The following is a 13,937-nucleotide window of genomic DNA, read 5'->3' as shown; positions in this document are numbered from 1 at the left end:
CACGTTTGTGTCATAGTCATTATAATGCCACTCTGGCGACGGCAGGGCCACTAAAAGTTATATGTGCCACTCCTCGCAGTGGATGACCTCCCTCCAGCTGCAGGCGGTAAAATGGCAAAAATGCAGGAGCAAAATAAGGACGACTAAGAGGAGTCGAGTTCTGGTCGGGAACTTTTTCCATTTTACGCTCGACAGCCTTTTAAAATGTAATTTTTGCCTAATTAGCAACAAACAACGAGACAAAGTCTTCGAGTCTCTAATTTTGCCTTCGCTGCCTGACAGCCTCACTTCGGCACTGCAGCAAATTTTCAAAGATTTTCATAAAGCCCGTTATTGTCCTTTCTCACCAATAATAAAGTTTGGTAGCTGCCTTATATTTCTTATATCAAATAATAACTATTTTAGTCAAACAAACATTTTTGGATAGAAAATTGCATGCATAATAGCTTAGGAATAATATTTTATTTTGATTAAATAACGTTTGTGATTTTATGAATTTATTTCTAATTAGCAAAATTGGCTTATACTGTTTCATTGAACGCAGTTGGTATTTTATTATTTGATACAATTACAATTATAATCCAAACATCATAAAGCAGATGACATTTATTTGATTTAATGAGCACAAATGTAATACAGATTAGTAGCGAGCTGCAAATTATCTTTTGTTTTCGCCGTGTTCTCAATTTACGCATCCCCCTGTCGCACTTAGTCCTTTTGGCCCTGATCTGTCATGGCTCTGGCGGCTTTGTCTCGGCGCACGGTTGGCTCAGCCAAATCTAATTTGCGCCTTAGCAGCTGCTCCGAGCACGGCGACCGATGACCTTGGAGCTGTATCTCTATATCTGTGCGGCCGTGGATTCATAGACCTCCAACGGAACGCCTTAAACGGATCCAACTCACAAACAGGCAGGGAGCCCTGCGGCGGGATTAAAGCCATTGTGGCTGATGGATTGCAGGGGTCTTAGCTTACTCTACCCACGTGCTGGCCACGTTCTGCTTTCATCATCCTTCCCGCCACCGTTTCACAATCATAAACAACAGCGAAATAGAAATGAGTATTTCACATTCGCACGTAAACAACGCATTGAGTGCCCAAAAAAGGGGGGCGTGGCTAATCCACATTCAGCTTGCAAAGGCATGTATGGCTAATAGGGTGGACTTTATTGAGGTAATTCTCGGGAAAACCCTAATTCCATTACAGTTAATGGGAAATTAAAGAGTGCTTGTAATCTCTTATCCAATGTTGAACCAACCAGTTTAATTTATAGCTTATCGAAAAGGATTTAAAGATATTATTATTTGTCAGTCGTCAGATAATTAATTGGTAATGAAAGTCAAAGTCATGTGGGTAATACACTTAGTAATTAAAATGTTGTCCGACAGTTAACTTGGCAGTTAACATTTATTCAAATGAATATATGCCCTTATTAAATATCCAATAACCACACTGCGTATGAGTAATACGTTTTCGCAGACAATTAAAGCCGTTTTTATGCCAAAGACTTTTGACTATTTACTTCCAATGAAACCAATAACATGTAATATATTGATAGCTTGCTTCTTACTATGATTTTTCCCAGTTTCTAGAAACTAAGAAAGGTCCACCCAAAGGACAACTCTCCCAATTTTCAGCTTACCCCCCGCGTTCATCCAGCATTTTTCACTCCGCCCAACTTAATCCGGTCGCCCGGCTAATAAAAGTAAACATTTCTTTCCGCGTGACTAAATACCTTTCACTTGCTGTCGCTGTTTCTGTCGCTTATGCCGGCCACGCCCCCTCCCGGTCACAAGCCAACGCCCACCTTTCACCACCCACCACCCACCACCCAGCACTTGACTTGCCGCTTGGCCCCTTTTATTAATCGCGTGTCGAGGCGCGTCATGCGTCGGCAATATGAAGTAGAATTTTTGCAGCTTTCTTCGCCTTTGTTGTTGTGGGGAAGTGGGTGGATTTGTGGATGGGTGGCTGCTGGCGAGCTAATTAAAAATTATAATTAATTGCATTTGCTGGGCGCACAAGTCACTCGCATGTGCGTACGAGTGTCTGTGTGTAGAGGGTGTTCTTTTTTAGGAGGGTGCGCCCAGCATATCTTGGGAAATTCATCTAAGTTCGCAGGCAGACGCATTAAGCTTATTAAATTTGGCTAGAACAAACCTGTAACCTGCAAGACGGGATGTGTGTCCGCATTAAGTTATTAAACGGAAAAGGTAACAAAATGTTATTTAACTTTGTAAGCCAAGATGTTAAGCGGCGATTAGTTGATGTCCTCGTTATGCTAACTGCTTATTAAAAAATGTAATTACACGATCCAGTAAAATACAGTATATATACCATACATAGGTGAGCAGATCCCGGCCTGAATTGGCCTGGCCCACTCATAAATTTCCGCAAAACATAATTTGAGGTTGTTGCTGGAGCATAACTCATTTTACCTGCCATTCGGGTAGGGGGCGTAATTAATCGGATATAGCGACAAGCGAATTAATGAGTGGAAGGGTATTAAGATTATGCGAAGCGGGAATACGCTAAGGGTGCCAAAGGGTTTTAACCAAATTCGGGAAGCATGTTTAATTGCATTTACTATACACTTGGCTGCTGGCCCGGCAGCAGCAGCAGCACTTAACGCAAATTGAAAGGGGCGAAAATAGCTAGGATATTTTCAAGGATTGTGCTGGTTAAATCCCCTTCAATAAGCAAATGTTCCCGATTTTACACTATCATCCCCGCAAGGACTCGACTTAATGTGTTCTGTCAGCATTTTAATAAAATGCAACATAACTACAGAAAAACAGGCCATTGCTCAATGATTTATGCCGCTGAAGTTTGCTGATCAATGGCAAATAATAAATTAAATTACTTTAATTGCACATTACCAGGACTGCAGGACAGCGAATGAGTGTGAGTGTGTAAGTGTGTGTGCGAGGGTCCTTAATGAGAGCCCGGTGACACTGGAAGAGCGCCCCGTATGGACGATTAAATATACGAGCCACCATTTGCAACGGCCAATGTATAAATGCAAATCGAGCTGCGACAGATGCCACTGACAGTTGCCACTTTCCACCTTTTCCAGCATACCATCGCCGTGGAAAAAGTTGACTTTAATATTTCATTCACCTTTGCCACGGCAACCGCAAATCAATTAATTCATTACAACTGCCTGCTGGAAAAACTGCTGACAAAGGCCTCGTCATTATCGTTCTCATCATCATCGCGAACTACAGCATCGCAAAAGAGGAGCAAAACTGCTAACCAAGTTATTTTCCTTGCCTTTCGTGTTAATTATTTCCGCTGGGAGGCCAAGGCTTTTATTTATTGTACTGCGCGCGAAGGAACTCTACTTTTCGCAATTGGCAGTTTGAGTGCCAGCTGCCATAAATAATGCAGATACTCTTGTCCGAGTTTGACAGTAAAGTGCGTTTAATTAAAATTTACAACTCGACTGGTAAAATCATTTAAGTGGGGCGACGAATTGGACGATGCTTCTCACCAACTTTAATAATTGATAGGTCAGTAGTTACTTAAAGTTATCTGCAAAACATTATTCCGAGTACCTTCGTTATCCAAGACAAGGTTACACACATGTACTTACCTTCAAAGGGCCACACCCGCTCTTCTCGTTCCAAAATATTTCAGTTCCTTTGGCATTGTGTCGAAATGTGTCCTGATCCGGCAGCGCATAAATAAGTAAAGGAAATGAAAGAACATTAAACGGGAATTCAGAGAAAATCAATTCAACGGACTGACAACAGTCTTTGTATATTATTAAAATTTTCAACTCCTCTTTCGCCGGGTGAATAAATCATGAACAGCTGTTGCTGCTGGCTGATTGATTTGCTTACAATTTACATTTGGCCAGAACAGGATTTGCCTGCCCTCATTACGGGCCCAATGAAGGAAACAAATAGGAAATTATCAAAAAAGAGAATAAAAATGATTGGAAATTGCCTTAGCCATTTGGCCATTAATTGACGTTGATAGACAGTTGCCATTTATACAGAATCTGCACAATATTTATACGCTTTTGCCCATGGTCTTGCGTCGAGCCGCTCCTTCTTGGCAATCATTTATTCATTCATTAATTTGTGTTTGTTTTATGTTAATTTATTTATTACACTTTGCCCACTGCCTCACCCACCACCTGCTTTCATCAAATTAAAGGTGAGCCAATTACGAATGCCGGCGAAAGTCCGACTCCCTTCGAACCGTTCATATGCGCATAAATAAGCTCTTTTTGGCAGTTGGCATTTCGCAGTTGGAAGTGGGAATTATGGCCCGATGTTCTGCTGTGGCACTTAACAAGTTGTTTTTTGATTGGCGCACGCAATTACTGAATTTTTATTTACAGTTAATTTGCTTAATTATGACAGAGACAATGCACAGCATTGATGTTTACCATACGCGAGTTATGAAATTTAAGCCGGCCACTTATCACATCAGCATTTCTGTCTTTGAAATTCTCCTCTCGTATTGTATTTTAATTAAAGCACGTAGTCACTGGGGGCAGGGAATGCATGCAGCAATTAAAGCCAAATAATGGCAGTCAGCAGTGCATACGAAAAATGGAAATGAACGGCAAAAGGCCAGCTAACAAGGCGACAACGCCGCCGTCGCCATCGTATACGCCATTGCGTATACGCCGCGTTGGCCCATTACATAACGCTTTTCTTCATTTGGTTGTGCCCGCTCTGTTGCAGAGACTTTTTTCCTATTTTTTCGCACGACTGGAGACGCGTAAAGGTCGTGTCGAAAGAAAACACAAGTTTACGCCATTTCGGACAGAAGGGCCTAGGGCCGAAATGGAAATCGAAGTTAAAAACGAAATATTTTTATTGCATTTATGGCATTTAAGAAGCTTTTCAGGAAGGCAAGAAATGTGCCTTTACATCTATAAAATACTTAATTTGTCAGATGGAGAATTTTACCATTAAAAAATAAAATTGTTTAAAAATCTGAGTTATACTTCAATATTCTTTTCAATTGTAAGCTACAACCTTACCAAAGCCACGAAAGTTTCGGTTAGAGACTTATCTTTTTAGTAAACAAATGCATTTGCAAAATCTGGTAGAATTCAAGTTAATACCCATTTGCAGCGTTGTTTAATTATGCCAATTTATGCTAACAATCAGTGCGCAATAGGCAGACAAGTGCCAAAAGCAGCAACAACCGATGGAATGTGGCAACACAACGAGCAGAGGGCGTGTCTCGGGGCAAAATGGTCTCAGATAACACGTAAATAAGAACGCACACACACAGAGATTCACACAGATACAGAGAAAGTGCGACACATGCAGAACAATTGACTTGAGCTAACAAAAAGATACAAGATACAACGCAGACACACACACAATAGACACAATTCCAGGCCATTGTTTTACAACTGCCAACAAAAGCAGCAAATTTAACTTCTTTGCCTTTTACATATGTGTGCGTGTGTGTATGCTGTTTGTGTGTTAAGTGACTTGTTTTACAATGCCAATGATAACACATATACAACACGCACTGCACACAGTTACCAACAGGGATACACATGGCAACATCTTGATAAGCTCGCTATCTGCGGCTCGTCTGACATTTTGTAATTGAAATTCTGGTGCAGCCTACTTTTCAACGTTGCACCCATTACGCATACGCCACGTTGGGCACTTAAGGAATTAATCTATTTGCCAGACCCTCACCAAATCCACGTGCTTCTGCTCCGTCTGCCCAGGAACGGGGCGCACAAAAGCGTAACGTCATTTTCAAAATTAAAAAATATATATGTAAGTTCAAGCATGACATTGGCTTCGTTACACTGGCTAGGAAAATCGTGAAAATATGTTCCATTCTTCTTTACAAATACACTATAAAACTTTATAAAATACGAAAATTAGTTTTGAATTATTTTGTGTTAATAAAGTTATTAGTTATTTGTTTCCCAATTGTTCAGCTTTACAAAACACTTTTTTTATTGGCAATTTTGTTGGCCAGTGTAGCGCCTGCACAGTAATTCTGCTAGCTGTTTTGCAGTCTGTTAGCCAGATTTCCAGCCACATACACGAGACAACTTGTTGCCCCGACAGGTCGACAGACAGCAGCAGTTGGCATGAGTGTGCGCAAGTTTTCAACTCAACCCAAGGTCAACTCGGTCTCATATTAAAGTGAAAATTTGTTTTATTTTGCTGGGCGATGTGCATGAAAAATAGATGAGGCCGGCTGGCCAAAAAAAAAAAGAAGTGCCATCCTGACGCTGCCTCTAAGAAAACGGCCCAGCAGAGACAGAAACACTATGCATAGGACAGGACTTCATTGAACCTAATCAGTTTTGAGGCCAGAGCCTGTTTGGGCCTGGGCCTTGGCTTGGGTCCTGGCACGTGGCCATTGGCCGAATGGTCTGAGGCCACTAATCCCATAAATAATGCACAGGACAAACAAGTCCGGCAGATTGGCAAGGATTCGGGCACGGGGACTTGGTGCTCGGGAATCGGGACTCTCAAAGATGCGGCTGGCCAATCATTTCAAGGACATAAATTCACGCAAATGTTTCAATCAATTTTGCGCTGCCCAGGCACAATACAAATTCAATTTGACCCACAAATTGCTGGCGCAGCCCAAAGGACTCCCCCCCTCCCATGTTGTGCGTTGTGTTATTGGGGCATCTTTATGCGATTACAGCAACAACGGAGCGCCGTGGGAGCGCAGTGTTCACTGTACAGTGAAGCACGGAAAGGCTTTGCTGGCAGAAAACAGGACACGGGCTGGACAGGCGCAGGATATCGTACACAAAGGACGAGCCGAGCGTCGCACTAAAAAGGGACAGCGCAACGGAAATGTCTAACGATTGAACAAAACGGATACCAAGGGGGCGCGGCCGGAAGGGGCGGTGGGCGGTAAGTGGGTGGTGGCGAGTGTGGGGCGCATGAGAAGCGGTAATAAATGACATGACAGACATCGAAGCGAATTCCTTTGAGGGACCCGGAACCCTGCATCGGAGCTCGACTCCTGTCAGAGTCATAACCGCTTACCCAATGCAAATGGGATGGTACTTACACTTGAACAAACATTGTATAACAAAAACACAAACCATTTTTAAATGCACCTTGAACGGCTTAAAAATATTAAAATCCCTATTTTGTGATATAACTACAAAATTATATTTATAATAACCTTTTTTGCCACTTTGTTTTGGATATTATAAAAAATATTTCTGAATGTATTATAATTAAATTTCAGTTCATTTATTTATAAATTTTTTCCAGTGTAAGAGGATATAATGTGTAGGATGACTGGCAGAGTGAAGCAACTGGGTGGCAGCAATAGAAGCACAGTGCATACTGAGTTTCCTCATTAAAAACTGACTAAATTGAGTTGTGTGTGAGCTGTCTTACAACATCGCCGAAAAAAGAAAACCCTACCGTTTACATTTCTTGGTAATGCGCTTTGCTTGGCTGGCGAAACGGCGCAATCCGGAAGGGGGTTTATCCACTGGTTACAAGTTGCGACTGCCACTTGCAAAATGCCTGCCAAGGATTTATAATGTTGTCCTCGTCCTCGAGGCGCTCGAGTTGCCGTTAAGTGCACGAGTTAACCCCGTTTTGTGTCTTCTGCTTGCTCCTTTTTTCCCCGTTATTTCTCGGTTTCCAGGACGCAGGAGAAGCTCCTGCAGCAGCAGCAATTTGCTACTCGAAGGATAATCGCGAGAAATAATGGTGTGAGCGTAATATGCGAATGGTTTGCTAATCAAGCGTGCGATAAATGTGAATGGTCGAGCTTATACTTCAATTTAATTAACTAACTAATTTACAGCGCATCTTAAAATCGGCACATTGTTAAGAACTTATATTAAAGTTTCAATACATTAAAATTATTATATTATTATTAAAAGAATTACTGAATTGATAAGTAATACAAATTCATTTAACAGTCTACAAAGGGAATTCATGGTTGTTTAATGTGTGGAGATTTATGAATACTTATACAATGATTCATACAGTTTTTAGTTTTCCCATCATTACTTTTTTCCTATTGCGGACTCAGTGGAGTGGCATAAAATGTTCACCCCAGAAAACACATCCACGTGCCCTGGAATTTATTGAATCAACGCGCGTGGCATAAACAATGGGCAGCTGCAGCACGGGTAGAGATAATAGGGCGTGGCACCGCCTAAATATAGAACACAACCATTTCCTTATTGCAGATAGAGCGGGCATTGTCTGAGTCCTGGATGGGGAAACAACAAGAATAACAAGAAGAACCGCGGGGAAAAGTACGAGCAGGACTCGAAGGAAAGTGCAACACATTAGCCGCTTCTGTGGGGCCTTTGTCTTTGCCAGACAAGTGCAACAATGGAGCGAATAGTATAAAATAGTCTGAAAAGGGTGCAGATGGGGAATGGATCGGAGTGGGCCAGTCCTTATCCAATTGGGCCTGCCGCATAGTCTTTTGTTTAGAGCCTTTTGTTTCAACTATTAAGGTTGCTGCGACTGCAAAACGTGTGAGTAATAAACCACACTATAGAACTTTATTTTTTTCGGCTTTGTTTGTCTGCGCTCAACACGCATAACTGACGTCGCGAATGCAGTGCCATCGACAATTCAGTTCCTTCCCCTCAGGCTGTTTGCTTTGACTGCAATTAAAACTACATTTATTGACTTTGTATTGAAAAAAAAAAAGTCTCAACAGCTTAGTTATATTAATAAATTGTTCTTTGTCCAGGCAAAATGAGCAATAATCAAACAGAAGACAGAGTAAAAAATTCATAATTGCCAGTCTAAAAGTGGAAAGGCGAACAAATGAAAAGTGCCCCACGGAGTAAAAAGCGTCCTGGCAATAAGAAAAATGACAGAAACGAGCGATTTTATCATTCGCAGAAGAGTTGCAAAAAATATATTAAATTTCTTCTTGCTCTTTCAATTAAACTTTAAAAGAATCCCATTTCAGCGTTATCTATAGTTGGCTACAGATTAAAAGTTAAGCTGAAAGATAGTTTTCCACCTGCTCTCGGTTAAAGTTTTTCTGGCCCAAGGCTTTTGAAATTTCCATTATGTTTTCATGACGCGAATGCTTAAATTAAGCTTATTACAGGGTGTATTAAAGTGGAACTTCTACTATTTTATGTTTTTTTACTTAATGCTGAAAAAATATTTATGATTTTTGAGGAATCTACGCAAAGTGCTTATAGTAATGGCTTGAACTTATAGTCCTTATATTGAATAAAAATCTTCATCTGAAAGTACTAAATCCTCCCCTGCTCCATTTCAATTTGCACAGAAGCTTTTTCCTTTTAGTGACCTAATCAACTCGTTAGTAATTTTATAGCAATTTCACAGCTTATCCGTACAGCATCCTTATGGCTGGCCATCAACAGCTCATTTATCCTGGATCCCCACTTTCGGCAGCACCGCCTCGTTTCTTCGGTTCATTTTCGCCTTTGAGTTAATGACATTGCTCTGCGGTTCTATCTTCTCCAGTGGCCATAAATTCACCCAGCTCTGGTCATTGGATAGCCATTTCTGGGGCTCGACTCCACAGCATTATGAATTGATTGCTTTCAGGTGCTGGCCAGACCACACCGACCGTACAAATATCAATAACTATCTAAGGCAAATCCCCATTTCACACACGGTAAGCTATTTTTCATTTTCACTGCTCACAACTCTTTCCCCATTTTTGGTGTGTAGATTTTATGTATGGCATAACTACATACAAACTTTACGTGCTGGCTGGTCGGACTATGTTTTTTCGAGTTCTCTCCCTTTTTGTGCATCATCAAAACTTAGTAAATTAAAATGGTCAGCGAGGCGTTTTTGTTTCGCTAGCATTTATTTTCAATTTGCGTGCCATGCTTTTAGGCGCTCGCACCCGCCACCATTTTTTTTTTCGACCTTCGCTTGGCTTCTGCTTACCATTTAGTTTTTGTTTAGCCACAATTTTGGATTGAAATTTCTGTGTTTTTTATTGTATCTCCATTTGTGCCGGCTTTGTGTTTGGAATATTGATTAAATGGAAACGCCGCTTAGGAATGTGGAATGTACGGAAACAATTGCACAGAGCGTCGGAAAGAGGGGTTCAATGCATTACGGCCTGATTGCACAAATAAAAGCCCAGGCAATTGCCCTGGCAAAAGGTTAAATTCTGGCAATTTATTAAAACACACACGTGTCGAACATTTGTTTGCCAGCAAAAAGCAAAATGGGGGGAGCAGGAGGCAATTTGTTTGTCTGCTAGCTTCGGTTAATTGAAACAAGAATTCGCCGAGTTTAAAGGAGGCGAAACATTAGCTTAATCATCCGCCCAACCAGAAAGGACTGGCAGAAAAGCTTATGCGCCATTCACGCTTACCGCTAAGCCTTGCCGCCGGAAAATGCTCGCTTTTCCGCCTTGGAGCGTCTCGGGTGCTCCATTAAAAATGCATTTATCATTTGGCGTTTTGAAAAAGCTTCCTTCCTTTCTTTCAGGCTGTCTGCCAGGAGACTGACACCTTGTATCAGGATGCTCATCCCTTCCATTCCCGGGCACTTTAAGATGTTTGTTTTTCCTTCTAATGCTTCTGTTCTTCGAAACCGAGCACAAATTGTACTTGGCTGCCGCCAGGAAAACGGGAAACTTTCCCTTATGCCCGACTCTAGTTTTCGGTCGAAAGTAAAAAGTGCCAACGCCATGCAACTTGGGGCCTGTTCGAGCGCTAAACTGTTACTTCCACATGCTGAACCCGGATCGGGGCTGGAATTTCGAGTCAGGGGGTAAAACAGGTCGCCAATCCGGCTCCAGCTGGCCATCGATGTCGGGTTTTAGCTAAGCCAACAGCCGAGACAAAGGCATTCCCAGGGTGTTCATAAAAACCATGTCTGCCTCTCCTTTCCCGGCCAGTTAACTAGGTCAGGCATGCACTTGACAAAAGTTGGAAAACCCAGTAATTAGCTGAGAAAATGGCTTATAAAATTATAAAAAAAAGTTTTACTAATACCAATTATTGAAGAAAGAAAAAGTTCTAGAAAAGTCAAACAACCTGCAAATAACTTTTACAGAGGCAATTAATGAGGTATATTTAATAGATCTATATTAGCACACAAAAATTGTTAACCAAAAATGAATAATATCTGCAATATTTTTAACGATTTTCTTTCAAAATATTTTTGTACTTGCGTAATTTAATTCTTTAAAATGTTTTTCAATTAATTTTGACTGTGTATTCACACACAAATATTGTAAGCCAGCGGAAAGGCCAGGTGAAAGTTGCCGCCACATGGTCAGGTGAGTGAGAGTGAGAGCTCGAGGTTCCCCATTCATGTTTAGCTGCAATGCAGCGTCTGCATAAATTTCATTAGATTTTAGCCTGGCTCACGTTCGATATCCCGTCCAGTAGCGTCCCTTCTTGTTGCCACTGTCTATAACAAATCAATTGGCCTTCAATACTGGCCCACAATGGGTGGAGGCAGGGGAATCTAAATCGAGGGACGAATATATGTATAGAGTGGAGGCGGTCGGAAAGCATCTGAGGCACATACTCGTAAATGGCTTCCTAATGAAGTCGTAAAGTGCCCGGCGGTGGCAACTAGATGTCCGCCATTAAACACACCTTGAGCCACGGCCAAAGCCTCTGCGAAGTATGCTAATAAACGTAAACCGAGCTCCATTACCAAGGGAAGTTGAAGTCATAAAAATAAAAATAACCGAGAACCGAATGATGAGTGCCAGGAGCGATTTCCAGCGGCTTCGCAGAGCCCAGGGGCAATTCCCGATGAGCTGATAAGCTCAAAAGCGGCGCGAGAAGTGGCAACTCAACTTTTCCAAACAACTATAAATGCAAATTCCGAGAAAGTTCAGATGAAGCAGTTGTCTAGCAATTGGAGGAAATGGGTTTCAGGGTCGTCCTTAATGTCTGACAGGTACAAGATTTGTATCTCATAGATCAACTCTGAGATTTATCCCTTTTATTGAACAATTACAGAAATTATACTGTGTCTTGCTGATATTATTTTAATATATTCCATATTAAGCAAAAAATCAATAATAAAAATTTATCTTAAGAAAGTTTATTGAGAGATTTTTAAAGATCTTAAGGATTTAATTCCTTATTTTCTGTTTTGAAATATTTCCATACATATGCATAAGTATACATTTTAAGTTTCCCAAAAACCTTTTTGTTTAAATTCCCTGCCAGCCAAACATTAATTTTCTAATGGCTTGACCAATATATTTTGTAAACATTTCTATGGCATGTGGGAGAACCAGATTCGTTAAAAATGTAGGCCAAAAATGCTAAAAGCCTCGTTGCTTTAGCACTTTGGCCCAATAAACTCTATCCCACCTTTTAGAGCCGTGGCTCAGGGGCATAAAAAGCAAAGACTTTCAAGTGGCATTTACCTTTTGGGGCGGGACACCATATTCCACAAGGTGCTTCTGTGTGTGTGTGTGTTGTGAGTGCGACTGTTGTGGCACACACAAAGACAGAGAAAGATAGAGACAAAAGAAAAAGTGCGGTCAAAGGCATTATGCAAAAGGATACCGCGAAAACCCAACACACCCATACACTCATACCGGCACTCAGAACACATATTGAACATGCGAGCAAGCTTTACGTGCTGACAATGATAATGACTTTGGTCCTTGGACGGAGGAGAAGAAAAGCAGGGAAGAAAAGCGGAAGTGTCTCCGTGGGAAGTGCATCGAAAACGCTTTACACGCTAATGCACCATTATCAGGCGTCCCGTAAATCTTCACTTGCATCTAAGGACTGGAAAAGCTTTAATAGATATTTATTCGAGGGGTTCATGACGGGTCCAAACATTTGCTCTAGATTCCAGATCCTTGGCCATAACTTTGATAAATAGTTGCCCGGAAAAGGGATGGCGAAAACTTAAAGTTCAAGTGCTTAAACGGAAACGGAAAAGTGAAAAGCGGGTGGTGAATGGTGAACCAACGAAAAACAAATTGTGGCGAAACAAAAACGGCAAACTACATGAACAATTTGGCATGCAATGCGAGAGGAAAACGACCAAAAATAAAAAAGGGACACCGTCTGGTGTTTTTTTATTCAGCCCAGCTTGTTGAATTTTTTGCAGCTTTTTTCTGTTTGCTGGCTTTCAGGAAGCCTTAAAAACGAGCAGCGCTTCAAATTTATGTGCTGCGGAAGTGGTGACTTTTAGTTTTTCCCTCGCCAGGTGTCAGACATGCGAATGGAAAGTGCTCGAAATGAAGGTAACCAGTTAAACGGCAGCCAAGCCAAATCCACCAGCTGCCATCTGGGAATGGAAAAGTCGATTTCTCGCTCTCCATCATCCAACCCGCCAAACTCTTATGCATTTCAATCAAATGAAGTCGCATAAAATAATGGAATGGCAGTGCACTGGAGAGTACTAATCGGATTGGCATTGCCAGGGAGGGGTTTTCGTGCCCCGCGGCTAATGAACATCATTCAGCCATTCAATCGGTGTGGCGCTTTTAATTAACTATCTCCAGTATCAGCTGGTGCAAGAAAAACACGTGTTCAGCACTCCGGTTGGCACTAAGAGGTAGTTAGCTTTTATGATACTGCTCGTGAACAGCATCCACTTTGCAAGGGAAAACTCTCTGGGAAAGTCCCCCTCATTGGCACTGCAGCTGGTCGGTTAATGACCCGAACGCCACTCGATTGGCCATTAAATACCAATCCTAAACAAGCCATAAAGTTTATGCAGAAATAAAATTAAATTAAACGAGCCCCAGCAACAGCGGGCTGTCCTAATCAAGTTGTTTATCCCCATAAAGGGGAAGCGGAAGTGGGGATTGCGATAATGAAGAGCATTGCATCATCTAGCTTCCATTTTTTTTCCACTTTTACCTGCTGATGAAAATGCCTGGAACTGACATTTTTACTATCATTTCCTATTCTACGGGACAAAGTATTTATACTGAACGAAAATTTTGAAATGTGAACATATAACTATAATAAAGCAAATTTCCTTTATATCGTTAT

The 13,937-nt window shown here is 41.4% G+C and overlaps 1 protein-coding gene across 1 annotated transcript in view; it reads right to left on the bottom strand.

Annotated features, from left to right (window-relative positions):
* Positions 1–13,937, bottom strand: part of LOC6737519 (kin of IRRE-like protein 2) — a 228,628-nt gene that overhangs the window by 65,335 nt on the left and 149,356 nt on the right. The window contains exon 7 of the mRNA XM_016171268.3: positions 3,594–3,665. Coding sequence (XP_016031318.2) covers positions 3,634–3,665 — 32 coding nt within the window. The 3' untranslated portion in view covers positions 3,594–3,633. The remainder of the gene's footprint in view (positions 1–3,593; positions 3,666–13,937) is intronic.

The sequence above is a fragment of the Drosophila simulans genome, chromosome 3L (genome assembly GCF_016746395.2).
Source record: "Drosophila simulans strain w501 chromosome 3L, Prin_Dsim_3.1, whole genome shotgun sequence".
Classification (NCBI taxonomy): Eukaryota; Metazoa; Arthropoda; class Insecta; order Diptera; family Drosophilidae; genus Drosophila; species Drosophila simulans.
Note: the sequence above shows the minus strand (reverse complement) of the source record. Positions and strands in the feature narration are given on the sequence as shown.